Below are 27,781 nucleotides of genomic sequence, written 5' to 3' on the forward strand. Positions count from 1 at the left end.
TGATTCAGCTATCAAGCAGTGTACCAGGCTAGAAAGTTGGGAACAATTTTGGTTTTTCCCTCTCCTCACTGTCCACCTCCTATGTGGCAAGTCCGCACATTCTACGTCCTCAATTTCTTCTCACTATGATTCCTTGTTTCCGCTTCCCTAACTCTGGGTTGAAAAAAGATCATCGGGGGCGCCTGGGTGGCGCAGTCGGTTAAGCGTCCGACTTCAGCCAGGTCACGATCTCGCGGTCCGTGAGTTTGAGCCCCGCGTCAGGCTCTGGGCTGATGGCTCAGAGCCTGGAGCCTGTTTCCGATTCTGTGTCTCCCTCTCTCTCTGCCCCTCTCCCGTTCATGCTCTGTCTCTCTCTGTCCCAAAAATAAATAAACGTTGAAAAAAAAATTTTTTTAAAAAAAAAGAAAAAAGATCATCGATATTTGCAAGCACCCATTATATGCTGATAGACTTCTAGGCCATGTTCATTTTCTAATCCTGACAACAGCCCTGTGAGGAATCTGAAGCCAGTCCCAGGCCACACGCTGAGCCATTGGTGATTCCAACTCCAGAGGCCACACTTAGCAACCACTCTGCCTTCCTGTCTTGATAAACATTTGCTGAATGGCTAACCACAAAAGCCATATCTATAGAATTCACTCCGGGTATACCCCACATCATATGGGCCAGTGGCTACTTAGTCCTTTTTGAAAATGGCAATGACCCTAAAGCAGTTTGGTCATGTCAGAAGTCACACACACCTGTCCTGACTATTTTTCTCAGGGAATTGGTCATCGACCACTAAATCTACCCATTCTCAGCCCCAAAGCTTGCTGAGCCTGTTTGCAAAGAGAGGAGCAGCAGAAGCTAGGTTGTGGCTGTTCCCCTTCCTTCCATCAGTCATGAAAAGACAAACAAATGGCCTGGTGATTTTCTCAGCATGAATTCACACACATGTACACACATGCATGTGTACCAACGATCCAGTCTGCCAGTCCATCTTTAAAATACAGCATTCCATGGAGTCTTTCCTGAAGAGTCCTATAAAACTACGTCTACCTCCATTCCTGGGCTCTTCACATGGTCCATTAGAATGTTTTTTGCTTGTCCCTCTCTCAGTTCCTTAAAATCTGCTGAGTTCAGGCTGGGACTTTTGTCTGTACCGAGATGCTCCTCCCACCCCTCTCACTACCAGCTCCTGCTCTTCCTTTGGCTCTGCTTCAGGGAGGCCCTTCCTGCCCCTCCGTCCAAGGTAAGCCCCCCTTCTTCCTATCCCCCACCCTTATTGAGAATCTCAGCCCCTTGACAGTTTTCTTTAAGACCCTTAGAACAATGTGTGACTCTTTTGTCCATTTATATGTTTCCTTGCGTTTTATTTGTGTTTGCGTGTGTTTTTCTTTTGTCTTTCTCCCTTATTAGAATAAAACCCAACAGGCATCTCAACAGCAGGGCACCTGACTGTTCCTGCTGGGTCCCCTAGTGTTTCACATAGGCCTGATGTGTATAATAAATTCTCAATAAGGATTTGTTGACTGAATGGTAAAAAGTATTAGAGACTAGAACATAGGTCCTGGGAAGTTGATTTCACCCCAATCACAGATGACCTGGTGAGCATCTTTTAATTGCTTGATTGGCATAAATGGGCAAAATCCCCCAGACCTGGATCCTTCTCCACTTGATAGATAGATTCCTTTTCCTGTTCATGAGCGGCTGGCTTAGACTATAACTCTAAAAACACTTTAATGTTATTCCACGAGATCCTGAATTACATGCCTTTGTCTGGTGTGGCCCCAACTGTAAAGTCATGCTGATGACAAAGCCCTACCTTCTCCAAAGGGCTCAGCGTCCAGCTGAGGGGCTAGGCAGGTGCAACGTCCAAGGCAGGTGGAGGAGAGGGTACTTAGGGGACTGGAGTAGAGTCGTGAGGAAGGGCAGGGATGACAAGGGAGGAGTGAAACACAGCTCTCTAATGCACACCTTTCCCGTGGCCACATCCTTCCCTCCCATTATCTCCTTTAATGCTCACCACAGTCAACACACTTAATACTTTTACCACCGTTTATAGTTAAGAATAGTGGCAAAACGTGGGCCTGGGCTCAAGTTTCACAGTCCCAGATTATCTGCTCCAGGGCTCTTGGCCAAGGCACTCTGTTTCTTTGTCTTTATTAGGAGGATAAAAACAACTAATATATAACTGACACATTCCTCAAAATGAAACAATTCTGTGCTTGGCACATAGCAGGTCCTCAATAAACCACCACCTTTTTTTTTTTTTTTTTTAAGAGATCTGCCCAAGAGCCACATAGTCAGTGGCCTAGAACTTGCTGGCCTCTTGCTTTGTAAAATGCCAAGGATATTTTCTATATGGTCTGTGCAGTGTGTCTACCTTCCCCGGCTGTGAGCTCTTCCAGGACAGGCATGACATCACCTATCTTTTTTATCAAGTGGCCTATGTGTGCAATGACTATTGCTCGCATGGTAAGGTTCTGAAATAAGATAGCATTTTATACCGATAGTGTACCCAGCGGTACATGTGAAATGTTAATAGTCTAGGCAAATGTCCCTCGGAGATAAGTGAGCACTCATGAACCCTTTCCCACTTATCTTGTGCCTCCAGGAACAACTCCCTCTGTACATACCTCTAACCTGGGGGAACAGAAAACAGTGTAAGTGATGTGAGTCATTCAAGCTTTATGTTCAAACACCATGACAGAAAGTACAACTCATTAGGGTCACACCAATAGGAATTAAGGACATTTTAACCTTGGCTAAGCTAACACATTTTTAGTCAGCAACCTGGAAGCAATTGAGGTTTTATATAGAGTATTGTGTATTTATGTGCCTCTCTAATGATTCCTTAAGTGAATCATTCCCTCTTCCCTTCCCTCGCCCAATTCCAAAGAGCTGCTGTTTCCTATTAGGATTTTTAGTTAAATCCCTCCTCTTGCTCTCCTCCCTGCTCAGGCCCTCTGCATCCTTCATTCACTATGAAGTTGTGAGATGGACGTCGGTCTCGCTTTTGAGAAACCAGGCTCCACGCTGGCACCAGACAGGTGGCATCAGCTTGCCACTGACCACATCCCTGCTCTGCCCCCTACCCTTCAAGAGATATTCTCATCCAGCTCCTTAGCTAGGAATGTAAGTCCCAACAACCCAGCCAGAAGGAAGGTTACATATCTCTTCAGCATTTCTGAGACCTCAGACCAGCTGCCCAATGCTTACTTTTAAATGCATTTCATGCCCCTTAAATGCCTTGGGGAGTCAATAAATTAGAGAAACCCTAAATAAATAAACAAGCCTTGGATCTTCATAAAACATGTTGTTGTCTAATCATAAATAAATCTCACCATGGTGTCAGGCAAATGTCACAGAAAATAATATAATGAAATTAAATGCAGTGTGTATTTTCTTAAATAGAACATTGACCCCCAAGGCAAAGAGACAATTCCCACAAGATTGCAGTCGCCACCTCCTAATTTTCCCCACCCCTAACCCCTCCCTCGCTGACTCCAGCCCTAAGGCTGAAGCCAACAAAGCAGTCGTGTTCCTGAGGCTTCTCCAGTTTGACCCCGGCTGCTGTCCTCTGTAGTTAATCAGAGTGTGGTAAGTATTGCGATACACAGTAATACATTTCAGTTGTGTAACCTTTTCTCTTTACCATCTTCTTTAAAAAGAAAAAAAATTATTTAAAAAATAAGAAACTATAAAGCTAGTAAATTCTTACCATGTAATTAACACAAGCCAGGGCAGAATTGAATGGTAGGTATTTATCATGTGTCTCATCGAATTTTTTTAAAAAAGCGTATGTCTGCAATATGCAGTTGTCTTTTAAATTAAATTTGGCTGTAGTGACTCTTAAGAGCCTAGGTATATCATGACTGTTTCTTTAAAATGTGCTACTAGAAGATACATTTGTATGAGGAAAAAAATATTCTTTATCCTTAAAGAAGAAATCATCATATTACCATTAAGACTCGTGTGTTTAAACATAATATTTTAAATTGCTTCTAGAAAGTTTCTTGTCTTATGATTGGTTTCAGGATTTGCTGTTGGAATTAGTTTTGCTAGTAAGGAGGCACGATTCTGCTTTCCATCATTTTGAGGTTTATCATTACTGTCAGAATTAACTCTAAATGTCTCTGTTTTGTTGGGGAAAAAAACAATTTTTTTGAAATTGTTGGGATCTGGCCACTTGTTACCTTTCCTGATTTGTAGCATTGTTATTATCAGCAGTAACACCAAGGCAGCTCTCAGTATTTTCCCTGTCGTGGGAATGATTAGCTTTTCTCACTGGCATGATTTAGAGGAAAAGGAAAAAAGAAACTTTTTTCCCTTCCTCTTATATCCAGCCCCTAAGAAAAGCACATTTGTTATAAATGGTATTTCTGACATCTAGATGACTAGACTAAAGACTTTAAAACTATGTGTATGAAACTTACAATTTCTATATTCATACATTTTTCATTCAGATGTTTAAAAAAAAAAAATACCCATTGAGTGTCTGCTCTGCTCCAGGCCCTGTGGTGGGATAAAAAGTTGAGTGGAGTTATGTCTCTGACTCCAGAAGAGGAGAAGGACCTGAGAACAGCTTACCTTAAAAATATCCAGGGCCAGACAGACATCTTTAAATGTCTTAAATGCACTGAAATATATATGATGTGCTATCTGTCCACACCCTCTCATACGTAAATAAGGGTGAAGTCCAATATCATTATGATTATTTCCCTCAAGGATTACATTTATTTGAGCAGGGAGGCTAAATATTTTTCTAAAATTTTCTCTCATTTATTTTACTTTATTGGCCCAGCTTTATTGGTGCCCTAAGGATGTGCTTCATTTACCTCCTGGTAGGTAACCAACTTTGGGAGCACTTGATGTGTTAGCAAAATGTACAGGAAGCCCAGAGGACTGAGCAGGCATTCCATGGGTGGCCATCAATTTTACTGAGAAATCTGCACTTAACATTGCACCGATGCTCTCTTGGGTTTAACTTGGGGGTAGTGAAAATGGAGACAGATGTGGATGTAATGGATGACCCTTTTAGCACATAGACAATGTTTTGGAAGAGTACATCTGGAGGCTTTTGAAAAAAAAAACCATTATAATCAAGTGTTTGTATAGTCTGCTGCCTCTTCCCTGAACTAAATTTGCCATCATTTAAGAGTTCCATGGCCACAAGTAACTGTATTCTCATTGAAATTTTGAGACCTATGTATACCAATGAAAGCATTTGCAATGGTTTTGTTGTTTTCTTATCAAGTACTGGATGGGTCCTGCTCAAGTTTTAGATTACTGACACCATCCAAATTCAACAATCTGGAAGTTTTGATTATTGACTTTGTGGCTAAGGACCAGAACTATCTGAGCCTTATTTCCATCACCAGTATGAATAGTTAGCATTGGGGATAGGGGATAGGGGTGTGGAGGGAGGAATTCTTCCACCCACCCACCATAAAATAAAATTTAAAATCATTTAACAAAGTTGACTGTTTACCAAACACATTTTTTTTTTAAAGTCTGTTCAAAATGTTCTGTACTGAAGTGGATGCAGCTGTTAGCTGGCTGTATTGACTTACCAGGTAAGGGACCTTAGGCCCACATAATTAAAAAGGACAGGTAATTCCAATTCAAATATGAGTCACAGCAAGATTTAAAATCGAGTGCATGCTTCATAAGTCTTCTAGTTCTTTTAGCTGAACTATTAAGTCTAAGACATCTACAAGGCTGCTATACTGGGGATATGACCAGATATCAGATATGCTATACCAGATATGGGGGAGCCAAGCCCTCTGCAAATCCAGGAGATGGCGATACCCTCTTCTCCTTTTGGGATTCCTCTTTGCTGAGCTCCTCGTGGAGACAGAGCTCCAGAAAGACTTGAAGAGAGAAACAGAATAAAGGCAAGGCAGGAGTCTGAGGAAACAGACCATTACCTAAGTGAGAAATCTGGTTTTGAGGGATTTCAGGGTCTTTGCATATGAATTAGGACTTTAAAGTTAACTCAAAAATTGATTCAGTCAGTTAATTGTATTTATTTTTTTTTCAAGTTTATTTATTTATTTTGAGAGAGAGAGAAAGCACCAGTCATGGAGGGGCAGAAAGAGAGGGAGAGAGAGGATCCCAAGCAGTACTATCAGTACAGAGCTCCATGTGGGGCTTGAACTCATGAACCATGAGACCATGGCCTGAGCCGAAGTCAGATGCTTAACGGACTGAGCCACCCAGGCACCCCTCAATTAATAGTATTTCAACCTTTAATTATGCAGATTGAAATAAATTGCGCGATGAGCTGGAAAAACTCCAACTAAATTGTTTCTTAGAAAGAAAGACCCTCTCTGCTCTTTTACACCCAAGAGTCATAGTAAGGGTCTTAGCTAATCAGAGAATAACAATCCTGAGCTGGAGCACAATGATTGGATACCACGTCTACAAGAGGTGAACACCTGCTCCCCAAGTGTTAATGAAAGCAAGGGGAGTAACATTCTCTATACTGTAGGAGAAATGGATTTATCGCTTAATTTAAAAGAATCTTCATTAAAACATGGTCCTATACATGAATTGGTTTTTGCTGGGCTCAATACAAGGCCATTACATCACAAATCTCGGTAAGGTTAACTTTGTATGGTAGATTTACCAGAGATTTTTTTTCTTTTGATCGTTTTGTGATTGTTAGAGTATCTTCACTGAGCATATTATTTTGTCTACATTTTTATAATTATAGGTATCTGCAGTAAAAATGTAAGTGATAGGAGAAATTTGAAATTGGGGGGAAATATGTGTTTTATTTTTGTGCAAAAGACTTAAGTGCCACTACTTCAATACTCAAATCATCATTTCGGATGGACTTTCTTTAACACAACGATTTGGAACCCTCCCCACATCTTGGAGCCACCTGGGACACATTAAAAATATCCGTTCCAAGGCCACTAACCCCTTTGCCCAGGCAGTGGGTCCGCAGAATCAGAGTGGAGCCAAGTGGTTGGTATTTTTAAAAGGTCAACTCATTACATTATCTAAGATTCCATGTTGCAATTCTTTTATCTCCATAGTACTGACCAGGAAATTGGTTCCCTAAAATTGTACTCCAAGAGTGTTTTACTGCCTTCTTTTATTGTCACAGTGGGTGGGTTTCATTAACACCTGACATAACCATTTTCCCAGTTCTATGGTACACAACTTTGGGACTTTGATCACTCCTATGGTCACATGCAATTCATCAGCACATGCAAAAGATGTACCTCTTAGTGTGGAGCTTCCTCAGAAAATTAAAAATAGACCTACCCTATGACCCAGCAGTAGCACTGCTAGGAATTTACCCAAGGGATACAGCAGTACTGATGCATAGGGGCACTTGTACCCCAATGTTTATAGCAGCACTCTCAACAATGGCCAAATTGTGGAAAGAGCCTAAATGCCATCAACTGATGAATGGATAAAGAAATTGTGGTTTATATACACAATGGAGTACTACGTGGCAATGAGAAAGAGTGAAGTATGGCCCTTTGTAGCAACGTGGATGGAACTGGAGAGTGTGATGCTGAGTGAAATAAGCCATACAGAGAAAGACAGATACCATATGGTTTCACTCTTATGTGGATCCTGAGAAACTTAACAGAAACCCATGGGGGAGGGGAAGAAAAAAAAAAAAAGAGGTTAGAGTGGGAGAGAGCCAAAGCATAAGAGACTCTTAAAAACTGAGAACAAACTGAGGGTTGATGGGGGGTGGGAAGGAGGGGAGGGTGGGTGATGGGTATTGAGGAGGGCACCTTTTGGGATGAGCACTGGGTGTTGTATGGAAACCAATTTGACAATAAATTTCATATATTGAAAAAAAAAGTACCTCTTAACAAAACACTATATGCTTCTTTTAAATGGATCCTTCAAATGTCAGTTGTATGTAGCCTTTGTTGGCCATTTTTCACTTCTCAGCTTCCCCCCCAGGGAAGACCTAGAACTGGTGTCTGAGGAAAACACAGGCTTCTCATAAATATGCTTTTAACTTATTTGCACTTTGAGCTAGGATGGCTGTTAACTCAGTCTGTGCTACACTAGGGTGGCCTTCTATTCAGGTGTGTGTCTTGACTGCCTCATTTAATTTTGATGACAATACATTTGCCTTAAATGCCTTCCCTTCTGCATCCCTGTTCCTATGCATGATAAGCAACCTTCATGGGGAATCCGAACTCTGGTTCTCACCAAACACTTTTAATTCAGCCCCACTGCTGCCCAATTCTTACCATATCGTAGCTGGTTAAAATACTCATGGAGGGTTGTCTGAGAATATACATCCAGTGTTTCTCTGAACAATCTACAAAATTTGATTTTTAATCCTGAATCATCCAGATGATCAGGGGGATGAGTAGTTTTCTGGGACCATTTTAGTTTCTCATAGATTGCTTTCAGTGATTCTACTCCAGCATTGTGCTTTAACCCTATACTAGGAAATAAGTTCATGAAAGTCACTGTTCTATTTATTGTAGAGATTCTGTTAAAGGCTTTGACCACCACATGTCATATATCATCTCCTTTTCGAGGACCTTGATGAGAAATTTCTCTAGGTCTCAATCTGTTCTTATTTTATAGACATGGTCAGTTCCCTAAATGTTTGTGTTCCCTCTTTGCTTTGCCTGATGGGAAACTCAGAATTTTATTTGTAGCCCATGTCCAGCAATATACAGAAATTTTAAAGCATGTGCAAAATTTGCTTCAGACTTTACTTTCCCTGTGTCCAATTTCTTCATTTTCCATGTTACATCTTGTTATATTTGTAAGTTTGTAAGATGCTCAAATATTCCTAAGAACAGGATAAGAGTATTAATCAAGAGTTTCTCAGCCTTGACACTATTGGGCCAAATAATTTATTGTTGGCAGGAAAGGGGGATTAAATGGAGGATTAGGAAGAAAGAATGGGGAGTGGTACCCTTGGCCTCTCTCCACTAGACGTCAATAGCAGTTCCTGGTACTGGGGAGGTACCTTGCCCATGACAGATTTATCTCCTACTTTTAGGGAAGAAGGGCGAGAAAAAGAGGTCAAATGACCTTCCAGCCTCTGCCATTTTCTCCAACTCCTTCGGCTTAATACAGTCAACATGCCAACTTGCCATATTTTAGGGTGGTGTATCCTGAACCCCAACACTTAGTATTTTCTAGGCTATGTGCAAGTCACTGTCTTTGGGGGATGCAGATAACTGGAATCCACTTTCACCCTCAGAAAACCTGCAAATGAAAAAACAAAACAAAACAAAATAAAAAATGTAAGTGTTCAGTTTGCACATATCTGAGTCTCATATCTGAAGCTGATATAGCTTCTGAGAGCTTCCCCGATGACCCTGGGGAGAAGGAAGTCGAGACACTGTTATTGGCTTTTAGAGGCAGCCAAGTATCAATAGTGTGGCTCATGCCCAGTGTGCTGACCCCTATGTCCAGTGGGCTCTGTGCCACATCATGAGAGAGCTGAGCAAGGGTGAGTAGGAAGACAGGCAAATCCAACTTGGAGGATTAGGAACGGCTTCATGGAGGAGGTGGCATTTGACATGAGAGCTTAACGGGTAAATAGGGAAACAAGGGGCAGGGTCTCACAGCAGGAACAGGGCGGAGGGAATTCCTGAAGAGTGGTGTGCAAAGTGGCCTGAGAAGGGAAGGAAGTGGTAATCAAAGGACTGGAAAAATAGGGTGGATCATTTCCTGAAGGTGACCAGTTTGGGAATGAAAAGGCATTCTTCCCCTAGAACCACTTATGCCTGAGAGCACATTAACAAATTTTAAGATAAAAGTAGAGAAGAAGCTGAATGAATTAGGTCACCGAAGAAGGAGTGTGGGAGAATGACAACAGAGACCTGGGAGGTTCCAATATATCACTGTTCTTTATCCCTGACTTTTGCCCCAGTTCAAGGTTTTAGTAAGAACCTTTACTTCCTTGATGAAAGGAGGATAACGGACTCTCCTGGTGTCAGGAAAATTCCCAAGCATAATCAAATAAATAAATATTCCTGAGAGGCTCCTCATTTATGGATTACCAAGCAAGCATGAGGGGCACCTGGGTGGCTCAGGTCATGATCTCACGGTTCATGAGTTCAAGCCTCATGTTGGGCTCTGTGCTGACAGCTCAGAGCCTACAGCCTGCTTCAGATTCTGTGTCTCCCTCTGTCTCTGCCCCTGCCCCACTCGTGCTCACTCACGTGGTCTCTCTCTCTCTCTCTCTCTCAAAAATAAACATTAAAAAGAACATTTTTAAAGGATTACCAAGCATAAGCACCATTTTTAACAAAAGGGAACATGTTTTGGAGTGGCTTTTTGGTTATAAAAATTATTTAGTTTAGGGGCACCTGGGTGGCTCAGTTAGGTGTCTGACTCTTGTTTTTGGCTCAGGTCATGAGTTCACGGTCAAAGGGGTGGAACCCCACGTTGGGATCTGCACTGATAGTTCAGAGCCTGCTTGGGATTCTTTCTCCCCGTCTCTCTCTGCCCCTCCCCTGCTCACGCTCTCGCTCTCAAAATAAATAAATGTTAAAAATAGACATTATTTAGCTAAAATTAGGAAATGCCATACCTTCAATTATACACAATCATATTTAATTTTACATATAACAGAGTTTTCGTTGTTCAGGCTAACATTTCAGAAATGATGCGATTGGTGGTACATCATCCAAGGATTGTACTGTGATACAGACAATGCAGGGTTCTGTAGGCGATCCAGATAACTGACTCCAGATGCAGACTCAGACCCAGGACTAACAGCAGGCCTGTTGTGGTGTTTCTGGGTGCTGGAGAAGCTCAGGGAGGAAGATTCCTTGGAGGAGCAGGATCTGAATGTGTCTGGGGAGGGAGGGAAACCGAGAAGTCAGATACTGGTAAACCTCCTTTCCCCACTCCGAGTCTATAATATGCAGAAGGGATATATCCTCACCTATGGCCTACCATGGAGGCTTCACTAAGTTGTGCAGAATGCCCTCCCCACGTCACCCCACCACCCCAGACAGTGACCAAAGGCTTTTTGTTTCCAGATATTATTTAGTTTAAATTCAGAAAGGTCATACTTTCAATGATGCATAATCATTTTTAAATTTCCTTATAACTGAGAGTTTCCATAGTTTGGCTAAAATTTCAGAAATGATTTTGTAGGAGATGAAAAATAATTTACCCTCTATGCTTCCAAGTTCTCAACTGAGGCCCCCGAAACAAAATACGGATTAAGAAGAGAAAGAACAGAAGTTAAGTATGCATATATCTCATGTACACGGGAAATATGCAGGAAAATGAATAACTCTCAGAGGTGGCTTAGAATTTGGGCTTACACACCAGCTTTCAGCTAAAGGCACTGGAGAGAAAGTGTAGGGAAAGCCAATTTTGGGGAGGGGAGCAGGTAAACAAGGTTAAGGTTTGTAATGAAGATTTGAGTCCATACTTTTTCCATTGATAAGAGTTCCTTGTGGTACAGAATCATCCCTCTCTTCCTGATATGAGAAGGGGACACTTACAAATGGAGATTTTCCCTTATAAATGTAAATTTCCCTTATTGGGTAACTTTCTTGTTTTCAGAGCTTCTCCTATGTGTGCTGTCTCTCAAAATAATCAACTAAAAATAACTCTTATGCCAGAGAGGCATATTTTGGAATGGCATTTTCTGGTCTACATACAACAGGTGCAAAGTCAGAGTCCCCATGTGATGAAGACACTGCATAATTCTGCTTGAGACGCAGGGGAGTGGGACAACTGGTTCCAGATGCAGATGAGACCCAGCACTAAAAAACAGGCCTGCTGGGGGCTGTTTGGGTGCTGGAGAAGCTCCAAGTGTCTCAAAGCAGGGGCTTTCCCAATTGAGGTTATTTACTTTGCTTTTCCAGAAATGGGTTGCATACAACCCATGGAATGATCTGGTAGAAAGCTGAGAGCTGGAAGGAGGTAGAGGAGAAAGGCAGGATGGAAACAGAGGGAATGAGGGGACTAGGGAAACTCAAGTCAAGTGACATTCAGCAGTTTGGCGGATCCCAAGAGCATAGCTGAGACTGGTGGAGAGAAATGGAGCCCATGCATGCCCTGGGCCAATCAAGTGGACTCCTTCCTAAAGATAGGACTTGGTCGAATGGAAGAGCATGGACTTCAGCTTTAGCTCACCCACCTGGGAACCTGGCTGCACTGCTCCAAGTATTTGGTTTCAAATTAGGAGAAAAGATTATTATGAAACTAGAATCCCCTCACATACCTAAGATTGCTTAACATGAAATCTGGCAGTAGAAACTGCTCAAGAAATTTCCATTTCCTTCCCTTATCCATGAATAAACAACTGCATTCCCAGAGGAAATGCTCTTGTAAGAATTTAGATAGAAGTAATAAATCATGACCACTGTTAGTGTCCTTTGGCCTCTCCCACTCTGTGGGGGGTGGGAGACAGCTTCCTGCACAACCTTAGGGAAGCCTCTTTGTTCTGGCCTCCCTTACACCAATCCCAATCCTGTAAACTGGGAGGCAGGAACTGCCCCCCACCGTGGAATTATCTAATTCCAAAATCATTCTCGCAACTGTCCAAATAAATACAAAATGCCCGGTTAAATGTGAATTTCAATTAATGGATGAAAACCTTTTTAGTGTAAGTATGTCTCAAATATTGAGTCTTACTTATTCAAATTTAACAGAATCCCCTTTATTAATTTTCCTAAATGCGGTAACCCTGTTCAATCGTTTAACCGTAATTTCTGCTTTTCTGAGTCTTAGGCCTAGGCTTCTGCTTCCCAGCTTCTGTAGCAGCCTATGGGTAAAATGAAAGATGGGTAAAATGAAAGATACCAACAGGTATTCCAAGGACATGGGGCAAACAGAACTCTCATCCTTTACTGATGGGAGTGTAAATTCCACTACTTCACCATACTGTTTGATACTTTCTACCAACCCTAGGGCCCAGCAATTCTACTCCTAGATGTAGACACAACTGAAATACATACCTGGTCCACCTAAAGATGGGTACAAGAATGTTCATAGCACTGCTATCCCATTTCTAATAGTCCAAACTAGAAACAATACAATGGTAGCGTGGATAAATAAGCTGTGCATATCTATAGGATGATTTATTATATGACAATGAGAATAAGTGAATTATTGCTATACACGACATGGTTGAATCTCACAATCTTAAATTTGAGCAAAAGAAGCCAGACACAGGAGAATAAATAGTGCATATAATTAAATATATGTAAGGCTCAAAAGCAGGCAAAACGAGGCTCTGGTGTTTAAAGACAAAGTAGAAGCTGGGCAGAGGGGTATGAGTTCCTAAGAGAGTTCCGGAGGGCTTCTGTGGTGCTGGTAACGTCCTTCTTCTTGAACCAGGCTGTGGTTACAAGGACTGTTCACTGTTAAATTCATCAATCATGCTTATGAGCTCTGTACTTGACTACATGTATATTGCACTTCAATTAGATGTTTACTGAAAGAGTTGAGGTCTGTCCTGATGGGGCTTTTTTCTCTGCAGACCTACATTGTTGGAAACACCTCGTGGAGTACATGTGTGGTTTCCTTATTCACGGAACTATGTGTTAGATCTGTGGGAAAGAACTACAAGACATCTCTCTGCTAAAATTATGTGAAAGACCTAATAGTCAACTTGTTTAAATCTTTGGTATTGGTGTATCCCAGCAATCTGTACAATTCTGGGGTGTGATAGTGTAGGGGTGAATATGATTCAAACTCATTCATGTTTAGAGAGTGTCTGAAATTGAGAACCAGGCCGATCCCTCTACTCTGACCCTAAACGTGTCCCTAAAGTAAAGAAACTGGATCCCAAAGAGTACAGATGGAGAATTTGTGAAGCATGTCCATATTCAAGTAAAGGTCAAAGAAGCCCAACCGAAAGAACTCTGGACTGACAGTGACAACTGTGGATTGAACAAAAGTTCTTTTTTTTGTTTCTTAATGTTTGTTTATTTATTTTGAGAGAGAGAGAGCAGGGGAGGGGCAGAGAGGGAGAGAGAGAGAGAGAGAGAGAGAGAGAGAGAGAGAGAGAGAGAATCCCAAGCAGGCTCTGAGCTGTCAGTACAGAGCTTAATGCAAGGCTCAAACCTATGAACTATGAGATCATGACCCACGCCGAAATCAAGAGTCAGATGCCCAACCAAATGAGCCACCCAGGTGCCCTGACCAGAAGTTATTTTTAAAAGACAATTTTGGGGGCACCTGGGTGGCTCAGTCGGTTAAGTGTCCGACTCTGGGTTTTAGCTCAGGTCATGATCTCACTCATGGTTTCGTGAGTTCAAGCTCCTCATCGGGCTCTGCGCTGGTAGTGTGGATCCTGCTTGGGATTCTCTCTCTGCCCCTTCCCCACTCGCACTGCCTCTGTCTCTCTCAAAATAAACAAATAAACCTAAAAAATAATAAAAAATAAATGAAAGGGCTATTTTGAAGATTATGATTCTGACTTTGGAGTACCTTTAGTGATGGGCAGTAGAAGTTACCTTTTCTTCCTGAGCAGGTCTTGTTTGCTTTGGCTGGCAAGATTATAATCCCAGACTGGTAGAGTCTGTGGAAATAATAATAAAAGCTTTAGAGTTCCAAGAACTGAATTTAAATCCCAGCCCTGCCACTCTGTTACTGCAGACACGTGACTTTCTGTTTCTTTCCCTTTCATCTGTGGCCTCATAGAAGAAATGCCCTTGTCTCACAATATATAGGAGAGTGTAAAGAAGGTGTGGGGATTCTACTTGTTTCCCTCCAGGACCAGTACTCTCTTTAATGTAACTACTACTCAGGAAGAATTTATCCCATGCCAGCCATCACTCTAAGAGCTTTTCAGATATTATTTAATGCACCTGACAGCTTTGTTACTATGTAGTGTGCATATCCCCATTTCACAGATTCAGGACAATGAGGCACATGGAAGGGAAGTAACTCCCCCAAGGTCATTAGCTAGTGACTGTGGAGCTGGAGTCTGGCCAGTGTCCATGATGGAAACCACTGGATCCTGCTGTCTGGTCCACCTTCCCATCTTTGGGTTTCCATAATATTTCTTGTGAGGTGTCCCCATGTCTTTTCCCTGAAAGACTGGGAAGAGGGTGCAGGGCAACACTCCATCTTCGAGACAAACCTCATTTCCTCATCTATAAATTAAAGAGGTTGGACTAGTGATCCTGACTTTCCTTGGCTCTGGCATGTAACCTCTCTGCCTCCATTTTCATGTCTGCAGTAGAAAGTGTCTTACCAGCCTTTATTCCCTGAGTGCTTCAGTGTGCTGGGAATATTAAACAGAGATCAGGGTTAACTAGAGATCAAACATGAACACACTTTGGAAAGTAGAATGCTCCTTGCGAACATCAGCCATTGTTATATTGGCAACATATCACATTCAGGTTTTTTTCCATCTGCTTTCTTGCCACTGAAACTCTCTTTAGATTCTCCCTCATGTATATGGTAGTTTGCAGTTTTCAAACTTGATCTTACTTGAGCCTGCCAAATACCAGCAATGACTAAAATCCAAGCCTTTAGGGGTGCCTGGGTGGCTCAGTCAGTTGAGTGTCCAAGTCTTGATTTCGGCTCAGATCTTGATCTCGAGGTTCATGGGTTTCAGCCCCATGTCGGGCTCTGCACTGACAGTGTGGAGCCTGTTTGGGATTCTCTCTCTCTCTCCCTCTCTCTCTGCCCATCCCCCAGCTCTCTCTCTCTCTCTCTCTCTCCAAATAAATAAATAAACTTAAAAAAATAAAATAAAATAAAATCCAAACCTTGAGATTCCTACCCCATTGTTTACTTTATCACCACACTGTCATTAGCCTTCTGGAGCTGTGACCCCATGCACTATCCTTGCTACTTAGCAACGTTTAGTCTAAAATAGACACAGGGGAGCATATGTCAGGTCACTGGCATACAGGAAGCACAGTGCTTAATAGACATAGTCTATTGACATAGTCTTAGAGATGACTGCAATACAACAAACCATGAGAAAAGTGGTATTATACCCATTTTAAAGATGTTAGGGCACCTGGGTCGCTCAGTCTGTTAAGCATCTGACTCCGGCTCAGAGGTCACGATCTCACGGTTCGTAGGTTCAAACCCTGTGCTGGGCTCTGTGCTGACAGCTCAGAGCCTGGAGCCTGCTTCGGATTTTGTGTCTCCCTCTCTCTCTGCCTCTCCCCCCGCTCACAAGCTCACACGCTCTCTCTTTCTCTCTCTCAAAAATAAACATTAAAATTTTTTCAAAAAAAAACAAAGAATATAGACTTATTGGTATACTTCTTTCTTTAATGATACACACGCAGCAGCCACAGCTATGCGTACATTTTGTCTGTAATGATTTTTCCAGTATATATTTTGAAGGTAATGGATAATTCATCCTTGAGGCCAGAAGTATATCTATAGCATTCCATACTGAGCAGCCCACTACCTGCACAATTTATTCACATTCTGCAACTATTTCTTGGATAATAGATTGAGCTCACACTGTGTGCCCGCTCTAATTAGATGGTGGCAGGAAAGGTATCATAATCTTCCTACATAATCAGAGAGGAGAAAGACCTTTGGGCCCCAATGAAATATCTATCTAGCCCTGCAGTTTCAACATAGCTCCTAATGTGATTTGACAGTAAATATAGAGTCTTCTCAACCTGGTGGTTTTCCCTTTGTGTCATAAAGCAGGTTCTCGATAATAAATATTAGAGGCACCTTTCCAAGGCAGTCCAAAGTGCCTTGGCTTTTATTATTCCATAAAACCTCCACCCCACCTTTTGTTTAAATTTTTTTTTTTTTGATGTTCACGTTTGAGAGAGAGAGAGACACAGAGCGAGCAGGGGAGGAGCAGAGAGAGAGGGAGGCACAGAATCCAAAGCAGGTTCCAGGCTCTGAGCTGTCAGCACAGAGCCCGACACGGGGCTTGAACACACAGACTGAGAGATCATGACCTGAGCCGAGGTTGGACGCTTAACCGACTGATCACCGAGTCAAAACCTCCACTACTTTTATAAGGACTCACCTGTTGGGGGAATCAACTGATCACAGCCATGGATTTCAGCATATACAAAATCAATCAGGAAAAAGAGCAGGGCAGAGGAAGAGCTGAGAAGACTGGCAAAGGCTGAGAGAGACCTGTAAATCAGATCTCCATTGCTGTCTGCTTCACAATTGCCTCTTAAAATGTTACTCACCTAGGGTCCCCCCCAGCTAGTGAATCAGAATCAAGTATAAGTGTTTTGTAGCCAAGCACTAAGGATGAACCTAGTGCACAGCCAGGACTGAGATGCACGGTGGGAGCATCTTTATTTTTTTTAATGTTTATTTTTGAGAGAGAGAGAGAGCGCGCGCACAAGCAGGGGAGGGGCAGAGAGAGAGAGGGAGAGGGAGACACAGAATCTGAAGCAGGCTCCAGGCTCTGAGCTGTCAGCACAGAGCCTGATGTGGGGCTCCAAATCACAAGCTGTGAGATCGTGACCCCAGCCGAAGTTGGAGGCTTAACCAACTGAGCTACCCAGGTGCCCTGCAAGTGGGAGCATCTTTGACTGGGGCCTTCCCTGACAACATGGAGGAACAGGTGGACAGATAACGGGGCCTTGCACCTGGTTAAGGGAAACGTTGCAGGTGAACAGGGGCCAAGGCTACAGAGCACTGCATATAGTTAGATATGAAGTAGTAAAGAAGAAAGCTTTAACATTAGTCGTTGTGAAACCAAACACATTCTCTCCCTTGGGAGTTCTGACTGGTTAAAGCTCAGGAGACTTCACTTGATCACTTGATGAAATCTGAAAAGTATAGGTACCACTTTGTTCAAGGGACACTATTCCTCAGTGGTTTTTCAATTATTGCATTTTTCTGTGGAAGCTTGAAGCACCACCCCCCTCACCCTTTTTTTTCAGATTCTGGACTGACGATTTCACACAAAAAAAATTAATCATTTTTTGGGGTGCCTGGGTAGCTCAGTTGAGATAGCGGCCGACTTTGGCTCAGGTCATGATCTCACAGTTCATGGGTTTGAGCCCCACGTCAGGCTGTGTGCTGACAGCTCAGAGCCTGGAGCCTGCTTCAGATACTGTGTCTCCCTCTCTCTCTCTCTCTGCCCCTCCCCCATTCATTCTCTCTCTCTCTCTCTCTCTCTCTCTCTCTCTCTCTCTCTCAAGAATAAACATTTAAAAAAATTAATCGTTTTTTTTAAGTAACCTAAGACATCTGTTAGCTATCAGGACACCACTAGTAATTACGCAATGAGGGCTGACATTAGCTAGAAGCATCTGTGTGATGGCAATATTTTGGAGAAGTAAAGAACTCTATCTCACAAAGTTCTCTTAAGGAGAAACTGAGATAATGTCTGTGCAATAGCTTTGGATTCTTTTTATGTTTTTTTTATTTATTTTTGAGAGAGAGAGACAGAGACAGAGACAGAGTATGGGGTGTGGGGCGCACAGAGAGAGGGAGACACAGAATCCGAAGCAGGCTCCAGGTTCTGAGCTATCAGCATAGAGCCCGACACGGGGCTTAAACCCACAAACTGTGAGATCATGACCTGAGCCGAAGTCGGACGCTTAACCGACTGAGCCACCCAGTCGCCCCTCTGTGCAATAGCTTTGTAAAAGTTATTAGAATTACAATTAAATAAAACACCTCATACGCAAAATAGATATTATTCAGGATGGTTGTCTTGAAAAAAGAAGAAAAAAACCCTCTTGCCAATAAAAAGAGAAAAATATCAGAGAAAGGGGCTACAAACCCCCCCAGAAAACCTGTGAAAGGAGCCCTCACCCCATCTCCTTGATGTTTCTAATTGCCTAGTATCGACAATATCTGGAAATGTCTTATTAAGTCAGTTGAGTGTGGCCACCCCTAATTAGGAGAAATGTGATGAAATGTCTTCTCAACTGGAATCTGCGTGATATCCAACCAATACAGGCAGGCGTTTAATACTTTTTTGGGTTTGTTTTCACAGGCAGTGCCCTTCGGAACTTAGCCTTAAAAATGAATCCCGTTGTTTCACAGCCAGGATATGGGACCGGGGGTGTGATGCATAGTGACTGGCAATCTGGCGTATTTGACTGCTGTGATGACCTGGGGATTTGTAAGTACACGTGTTATTGTTCCTCCTCGGTTCCCATAATGCAGGTTCCTGACTTAATAAAACTCATCTACTCATCCTGCCATTGAGCTCCTGCTTTATGGTCCAACTCAGAAGTCACAAGCTGCAAGCCCGTGGGTGGATTTAGCCGCCAGATATTTTGTTTGTCCTGTACACAATGACCTCTCTTCGTGCATTACTTTAAAAATACTAGGAAACATATAAAATCAGATTTCACATAAAAACCTGGCCTCCCAATGTAGATTTCCAGCTTCTCTTGGAAATTGGAAAATATGGAGAGATGAGCCTTCAGCACACATGGTGGGGGTCTGCTGCTGCTTAGCATGAGCTAATCCCACTGAAAGAGATTCTCATTCTAGTTTGCCATATGTATTTATGTCCACCATTGTCTATTCTGTGTTTTTTGTCTCAATCTATTTCACTCATTTTAGCTGTGCGACCTTGAGTTTGTGATCCTTGCTTAGATCGATCACCTTTTGCAATTTTCCACCTCTTAGTATCACCATGTTCTTGACATATCAGTCTGGTTTGTCTTCTATTTACTTCTCCCTTTACCTACAATGCCGTCCCGTGTTTCCCAGCTTTCAGTGATGTTCTTGCGACTCTTGTCATTGTTCCATTTCAGGAAGCCTTGCGGGTTTTTAGCTTTACTGAAATCTAATTGTTTTCTACAACAAAACACACTCTTTGTATGAGACACCTTTTCTTATTTCAGAGTCTCATGCCATATGGGTTGCAGACATCCTCTGTGGGGCTCATCTTTCCATTGTGTGTGAGAAATAGCCTCCTTTTTTTGTATGTGATGGAAGTTCCACCAGGTTCTTTGGAGATAGCCTTTTGCTTAAAAACAATCAATCAAGAAACCACAGACTCTCTTATCATACCAGAACTCCACCCCAGAACTTTTCAAAACAGATTTTTACTCAAAGCATATTTGAGAACAGTTTCCTGTTTGTTTCTATTTTCTTTTTTTTTCTTTTTTCTTTTTTTAAACATTTATTTATTTTTGAGACAGAGAGAGACAGAGCATGAAGGGGGGAGGGTCAGACAGAGAGGGAGGCACAGAATCTGAAACAGGCTCCAGGCTCTGAGCTGTCAGCACAGAGCCCGACGCAGGGCTCGAATTCACTAGCGAGATCATGACCTGAGCTGAAGTTGGCCGCTTAACCGACTGAGCCACCCAGGTCCCCCTGTTTCTATTTTCTTAAGCCCTTTCTCTGCCGTACAGAGACTCTTTACAGTGAAATTGCGCTCAACTTTTTAAACTACCAATACACATATCCCTTAATTCCTGCTTGCTTCCATCCACATGATGAGGACAGTGCCCTCCTTTTGCCTGAATGACCACCTAGAAACTATTTCTGCTCTTTGTAATGATTTCTTTACTCAGTGTTTTCTGCCCCTAAACACCCTCCCATGGTTTTTCCACGGCTTCTCAGACATCCTGACGCCACAAACTTCCTCTGCAAGCGTGACCCGAATGTAACAAGGGCAGGGAAGAAAGATAATGGGAACAATCTCAGACTGGCAAGGCAGGAGCTTTTGCAATTAAATCTGACCCGGTAATAATGACTCACAAATTATCCCCAGTTCCTGGATAGCCGGTTCTAGAAGCAAGACACTGAGAGCCAGGTGACAACATTGTTTCCTCTGAGTCCCCATTAAAGTCATTTCCTGAGCCAACATCTTTTTGAAAGAGGTGTGATTTCATTGAAAGCATGGTGACTTTCACTAACTCTTCTATGTGGCTTCCCCCCCTTCCTCCCCGCACCCAGGCCTCTGTGGGACCTTCTTTCCCCTATGCCTTTCCTGTCAGATCGCCTCTGACATGAACGAATGCTGTCTGTGCGGAGCGAGTGTCGCCATGAGGACCTTGTATCGGACGCGATATGGCATCCCGGTAAGTCACCCGTGTGCACAGTGAGGCGTGAGCCCAGATACCAGAGGGCTCCCTTCAGTCTGACCACAACTGTGTGATTGCCCACCTTGCCTTCATGGCTTGGCCCTGGTCTTTTCTCCACTCCTGTCCTAAATGTGTCAAGTGATTACCAGGGGCTGTGCTGCCACGGACACCATGGAACAAATTAGTACCACAATCTTAAATTGTTCCAGTAGGTATGTCCCTGAAACAGTTGCTGGAGGTGAGTAGGTGAGGAACGGAGGGCCCTTAGCCTCTCCTGGCTTTACTCAGAGTCAGACATAGGACCCTACAAATCTGCAGGCTGAGCCACAGTTAGAAAGCCGTGGGGAGAAATGGGGGTGTAGTGGATCCCTTCACATCTGGCACATCTGCCTTCTAAGCCAGTGTTCATTCATTCAAAAGTGATTATTGAGCATCTGGACCCTGGCTAAGTCCTATCGTATTCATTCATTCAACAGGGATTTATTCCGTACATGGGACATGCCGATTCCAGAAGCTAGAGACACCTCAGTGAACAAAGCACATCAAAAGCCCTGTCTGCGTGTAGCTTACATCCTTTTTCTTCTTATGTTTTTGAGAGCTTTATTTGCACATAGTTTCAGACTTAAAGAAAAGTTGCAGAAATAATACAACAACAAAAAAGAAATAATACAAAGAATTCCTGAATACCCTTCACCCACATTCCCCAAATACTAAAATCTTGCCACCTTTGCTTTATTTATTCTTTCCTCTACCTCTCTGTCCATTCTGTTTTATTTTTTCCAAAACATTGAGAGGAAATTATAAACTTGATGTCCTATTACCTCTGTTACAGCATGTATTTCTTGATAGCAAGGACGTTCATTTATATAACCATAACATAATGATCAAAATCAGGAATTTAACACTGATACAACACTATCAGCTAATATGTGGATCTTATTTAAACTTAACCAATTAACCCAATTAACATTCTTTGGATGAGAAGAAAATCAATCTGGAATCACACATTTGTTCACCTGTCATTCCTAGTTAGTCTCCTACAATAGGGAATAGTTTCTCACTCTTTCCCTGTCTTTTTTTCCTCCCAAGTACAGATCAGTTATTTTGTACACTACCCCTCAATTTGGTGTGTCAAATTTGTCTTCACGGTTAGACAGGTTTTACACTTTGGCAGAACCTCCACAGAACTGACCCAATATGTGCTGTGCTTCATGTCAAGAGGCACATGACATCGGTGTATCCCATTATGGTTGTTTAATTTGATTACTTAGTTAAGATATAGCATCTGCTAGGATTCTCGACGGTAATGTTGCCTTTTTCCCCTCTATAATGTGTAAGCACCTTGGTGAGAGATATAAATATTTTATTCCTCATCAAACCTTCGCCCACAAGGAATAATAGCCATTGACGATTCTCGCCTGGATCAATTGTTACTATGATGGCTGTCAATGGCAGAGCTTACATTCTAATAGGAGAAGATGGCCACAGTGTAACTAAGTAAACACTTTATAGGGTGCTGATGAGCGGTACAGAAAAAATAAAGCCAAGATGAGGAATAAAGAGTGTTGAAGCATTCTAATTTTATTTTATTTTCAGCATTATAAAATGTATTTTCATCTAAACAAGGTTTATCCCAGGAAGGCAAAGATGGTTCAGTATCAGAATACTCTGTTTATAGATTCAAAAAGAAAAGCCATATGATCATCTCAACTGATGCCGAAAAAAGCATTCAACACAATTCAATACTCATCCACATTTTTAGAAAGGGAGTTCTAATTTTAAGTATGGTTATCAGGGAAGGCCTTGGTACAAAAGTAAAGACCTAAAAGGATGAGAAGTTGACCCACCTGGGGGTCTTCAGCCAGGCAGAGGGAGGAAGGGCACCACCAAAGACTTTTAAAGTAGAGTTTATCTGGAATGTTCCAGAAACTGCAAGAGGCTAGGGAGGTAGGTATAAAGAGAGTGAGGGGGTGAGGGTAGGATGTCATAGAAAAAGATGACATCAGAGCAAGAGTTAGAACTTCTAGGGCCTTGAAGACCATTATAAGAACTTTAGCTGTTACTCTGAGTGAGCAGAGAAGCCATTGAAATGTTTTAAACAAAGAAGTGACATGATGGATTTTTTTCCTGAACACTTAGCCTCTGCCCCAATCACTGCTCCCATAGAAACGGGAGCAAGTTCTTAATCTCCCTACGCCTCAGCCCCCTCACTGATTGAATGGTCATAATGATACCTCCCCTTGGTGGTGTAGTAAGAGTCATGTGAAATAATGTATGGACAATGTATATACTATCTATAGCACAGGATCTGGCAATTAATAAGTGCTCAGTAGGGGCGACCGGGTGGCTCAGTAGTTTGGGCGGCCCGCTACAGATGATCTCGCGGTCTGTGAGTTTGAACCCCGTGTTGGGCTCTGTGCTGAGAGCTCAGAGCCTGGAGCCTGCTTCAGATTCTGTGTCTCCCTCTCTCTGCCTCTGCCCTGCTTGCTCTCTCTGTGTCTCTGTCTCTCTCTCAAAAATAATAAACATTGGGGCGCCTGAGTGGCTCAGTCGGTTAAGCGTTCAACTTCGGCTCAGGTCATGATCTCACAGTTGAGTTCGAGCCCCGCGTCTGGCTCTGGGCTGACGGCTCAGAGCCTGGAGCCTGTTTCAGATTCTGTGTCTCCCTCTCTCTCTGACCCTCCCCCGTTCATGCTCTGTCTCTCTCTGTCTCAAAAATAAGTAAACGTTAAAAAAAATTTTTTTTTAAAGTAATAATAAACATTAAAAAAATTTTTTTAAATAAGTGCTTGGTAAACAACTACTTTTACTTCTGTTCTTTTCTTCGAGAATCTCTCAGCTGTTTCACAGGGCAGAGGTGTGTTCAGAGCCTGACTCATTTCTCCTGCGTGCTTGCTCAGCTGCCTGACTTGCTCAGCAGCTGCAAGTGAGGCTGCTCTCATTCATGCTATTCTTAAGGCAGCATAACACACAGAGGTTCTTAATTTTGTGCCCTGACCTTGAACTTCCTGAATTGCATGCAAAGTGTCATTCATATGTACTTATGTATATGGTGTGAGGGTAAGATTCTCAAAGCAACCCAAAACCTCAACATGGAATATAGGAAGGGGAACTTAGCTGGATCCTGGAGATAAGGGGTTAGGAAACACTCAACATATAGCAAACTGCTTGGCTCTCTGCTAAGTCATTTGGTGGCATCAATTTTCTCATCTGTCATGAGGAAGTTGTGCAAGATGATTCCTAGTTCTAGGATTCTAGGATAAGGTATGGTTCCTCGATGTACAATGAAGCAATATATTTATAGACAGTGTATCTCTATTTCCTCCTTAGAACAGACCTAAAAATAATTCCCTGGACTGATTTGTATCATTCAGGCTCTCTGCTTTGTTTCTCTTTCATATCCATGCAAACTTTTATGGGGCTGGTACAATGCAGCCTCTCTGATCTGCGCACCGCCCCCCCCCCCCCCCCCCCCCACTTCATGGACACAGTCAAGAAAGCATCCCTTTGGCCAGGGCATAAGAGAGAAGGAGGAAGAAAAGAAAGAAACAACCACTGATTGTACTACTACTTGCTAGGATATTATTTTGATGTATATTTACTCATTTACTACTTGCAAACTCCTGTGGTACAGGAATTGTTACCTCCCTTTATAGATATGGAAACCATATAGATGAGAAAATGAGAAAGGCTTAAGGTCATAGAACATGTGAATGTTGGAATTGTTCACCCAGTGTCTCCTGCACCAGAATAGGAGTCCTTTCAAGGGCATGTCTCCCAGAAGGTCATTGAGGACCCAACTGGACCCTTCCATTGAGAAGGCCCCCAAATCCTTGCAAAGTACTCCATACCATGGTTTGCCAAACAATATTCATTACTTTCTTCTTTTCCCAATAATTTGTGTATCTCCTTTTCTCCTAACACCCCCCCTTTGCAGAACTTGAGAGAGGTCAACGAAATTGGCTAGAGGGATGCAGTGTGGGGCCTGGGCTGGCACTACTTGCAAGCTACAGAAAATTTGTGCATTTCACAATCGGCTTTAAAGGGAAGCATTTTAGAAGAGATGACAGAGGACTCGGGCTATAGTTGTAAACTGCAGATCATTTGACATAGTGTCACAAGGGCACTGGCTTGAAAAAAGAAAGACCAAGAGCTGCCACCAATTTGTTATGTGATCTGAACAAGTCATTTAGCTTCACTTGGTCATCAGAAAAATAAGGATAATGTCACAGAATTCTCATGATAAAGCAGTAACATACAATGTACCTTTTTTAAATGTTTATTTTATTGATTTTGAGACAGAGAGCAAAAGCAGGGGAGGGTCAGAAAGAAAGAGAGAGAGAGAGAGAGAGAGAGAGAGAGAGAGAGAGAATCCCAAGCAGGCTTCATGCTCAGCTCAGAGCCCAACACGGGACTCAAACCCAAGAACCATGAGATCATGACCTGAGCTGAAATTAAGAGTCAGACACTTAACCAACTGAGCCACCCAGATGCCCCCAATGTACCTTTTAAAGAGTTTTGAAAAACTATACAAATGCAAGGAATTGTGTGAATGTATTTATGGGATATATGTTGACCCACTGTTTGTTTTTCCACAGGGATCTATTTGCAGTGATTTCCTATGGCTGGGATGTTTCCCTCATTGCACCCTTTGCCAACTCAAGCGAGATATTGAGAAAAGAAAAGCAATGAATGCTTTCTAAAAAGGGCTTACAACTTGGTAAGTTGTTGGGAATTCTTTGATTTAGGAGTAACAAAACAAATTCTCAATAACATCTTTTATTTCCTTGGTCTTCTCTCACAAACACATGAAACATACCTTACAAAATGGGGGACAAATGATTTTTAATTGCCAGGCCACACCAACAGTCGGTAGTCAGCTTCCATGGTTTGACAGGACTAAATCTGATAGGATAACAACGAATTCTGGGATTTTTTAGGTTGTCTGCCACAGGAGGGGTGGCTGTGTGATGCACCAAGTGAGCATGCCACATATCAACCATGTATATCTTAACTAGACCATGACCTTAAGGTAGTAGAGATATGTATGCGACCAGACCTTCATTTCCCTAAGTATGGTTCCTAGATCTACTGTTACTAACAGTAACCAGTTGAGGTGTTATACTAAACGTGACTGCGTAATGTGCCTAGTTCTGTGTTCTTGATGACATCAGAATGTTAATATAACAATCCTTCCTCCAAAGTGATGGGAAGCTAGTTTTTAGTCTCTATAAGTGTGGACAATTCACCCAGTTATGCCAAATTCCCAAAGCCCCCACTATGAAGAAGAGTTACTGACTTTTTCGTGACTATGTTATCAAAATTGGGTAGCTGCTCATTTACCTGGTTTCCTAAGCTCCCCTACTCACATTTTTAATCTTCTGAGTTCCTGTTTCTCTCAGGCAAGCAGGTAATAGTTTACTTGTCCTGTCTTTCAATCTCTTATTGCCAGTCCCCGTGGAATTTGCAATTAATGTTTAGTTTTCACGTGGAAATGGCTATTATCTATAAAATCCTATCTCCCAAGAGGCCTTTGAGAATGTTTGATTAGGATGGTACATTCATGTGCATAATAAGTTGTCACTGGCCCAATCTGTCCTTTTTTAGTTATTTTGCCACATGCTCCACAAAACAATGTCCTCTCCATGAGCATTTTAGTTCATTTCATGTTGCATTTTCATACCATTTTAGTATCCGAGCATTTGTCTCCCAATTGCTTTCAACCCTCAATGACTGAAATGCAGAGTCAAGATGGGGAGTTTTCTTATCATCCCTCTTCCTCCTTTACTCTACCTGCTGAGAATTGACTATTATCTCTCTTTCCAAGCAGTGACGTTTGTTAAAAGGCCTGTGTTAATAACTTGACTCAGAACCTGATGCCAAAGTAGCCCTAAGGGAAGGAGGATGTGACAGTTTACTGGTATAGTCATCCGGTCAATGAAAAAGATTGTTTAGTGTTCTCTGCCCTTTGGAGACTCTTAACTTGGCATGGTTGATGATTCATTGACATTTGATAACAGAAATTAACTCTGGCAATCTACAGAGTATTCTATTGGTTCCCTCAACCACCTAGCGACAGTGCCTGACACTCAGTAGACACAATAAATATTGTGGAAGAATAAGTCAATGCAACTTTCAAGCAAGGAAGCATAATGAGGCCCTCACCTAGGAGATTCATGTGACTCTTAACTGGTGATTGTGATTCTTTCTAATAGATTGTACTGAACCAGGGACCATGATTTGATGTAAATTTTAAATATGTAGCAATTTGGCAGTAGGGTTGGGGTGGAACAGAAGTTTCGATTTTTGGAACAAGATAATATAAAGAAAGAAACTGATAAGTCCTGATTTGTTCATTCATTCTCTTTTCTTTTCTTTCCTTTTTTTTTTTCCTGATTTCTACAGGTCATATTCACAATGTGGTGAAAGAAATGCTGGAATAACACACTGCACCTGCTGTGCTATCTCACCCCAAATCTTAGAAACTAATTCAACTAATCATATGGCTTCCAATGGCTTCAAGACCTTTTTAATTTCCAGTTTATTCCAAAAGAAGTATATTTCCCATGCTGTTCTCTAAAATGACTGCTATTAAAAAATGAACATCCTCCACATTTCTTGTGTCTTTAAATCTAACTTCATGAAAAATTCAATATGATTTTTTAAAAAAATGAAACCAAGTTTGTTAAAATGTTAAAGTTGAATGATGGGTACATGGAGAGTCTTTTTTTTTCCTTTCTTTTTTTAATTTTGAAAGGCTTTTTTTTAAGTATAGTTGACACATAAAGATTCTTTTTTTAAATGTTTATTTTTATTTATTTTGGCGGGGGGGGGGGGGAATGAGTGGGGGAGGGGCAGAGAAA

General features: G+C 42.1%; 1 protein-coding gene and 1 non-coding gene across 3 annotated transcripts; both read left to right on the plus strand.

The window, feature by feature from the left end:
* Positions 1–1,095: 1,095 nt before the first annotated feature.
* On the plus strand, positions 1,096–27,532 carry LOC106971296 (placenta-specific gene 8 protein-like). Of its 2 annotated transcripts, none has more exons than XM_015068113.3 (5): positions 1,096–1,231; positions 18,869–18,997; positions 20,791–20,915; positions 25,517–25,638; positions 27,324–27,532. In XM_015068113.3, exons 1-4 carry the CDS (start codon positions 1,147–1,149, stop codon positions 25,619–25,621), a joined length of 444 nt encoding a protein of 147 aa, XP_014923599.2. In that variant the 5' UTR covers positions 1,096–1,146; the 3' UTR covers positions 25,622–25,638; positions 27,324–27,532. The 2 variants fall into 2 exon arrangements, with proteins under 2 accessions (XP_014923599.2, XP_053073149.1); XM_053217174.1 differs by lacking the exon at positions 1,096–1,231 and adding an exon at positions 3,487–3,582 and having other exon boundaries at positions 18,873–18,997.
* LOC113600966 (small nucleolar RNA SNORA18) lies at positions 13,405–13,537 on the plus strand. Its single transcript, XR_003422091.1, has one exon. It is a non-coding gene; the product is annotated as a small nucleolar RNA SNORA18 (small nucleolar RNA).
* Positions 27,533–27,781: the final 249 nt, after the last annotated feature.

This window comes from Acinonyx jubatus, chromosome B1, assembly GCF_027475565.1.
Source record: "Acinonyx jubatus isolate Ajub_Pintada_27869175 chromosome B1, VMU_Ajub_asm_v1.0, whole genome shotgun sequence".
NCBI classification, from domain to species: Eukaryota; Metazoa; Chordata; class Mammalia; order Carnivora; family Felidae; genus Acinonyx; species Acinonyx jubatus.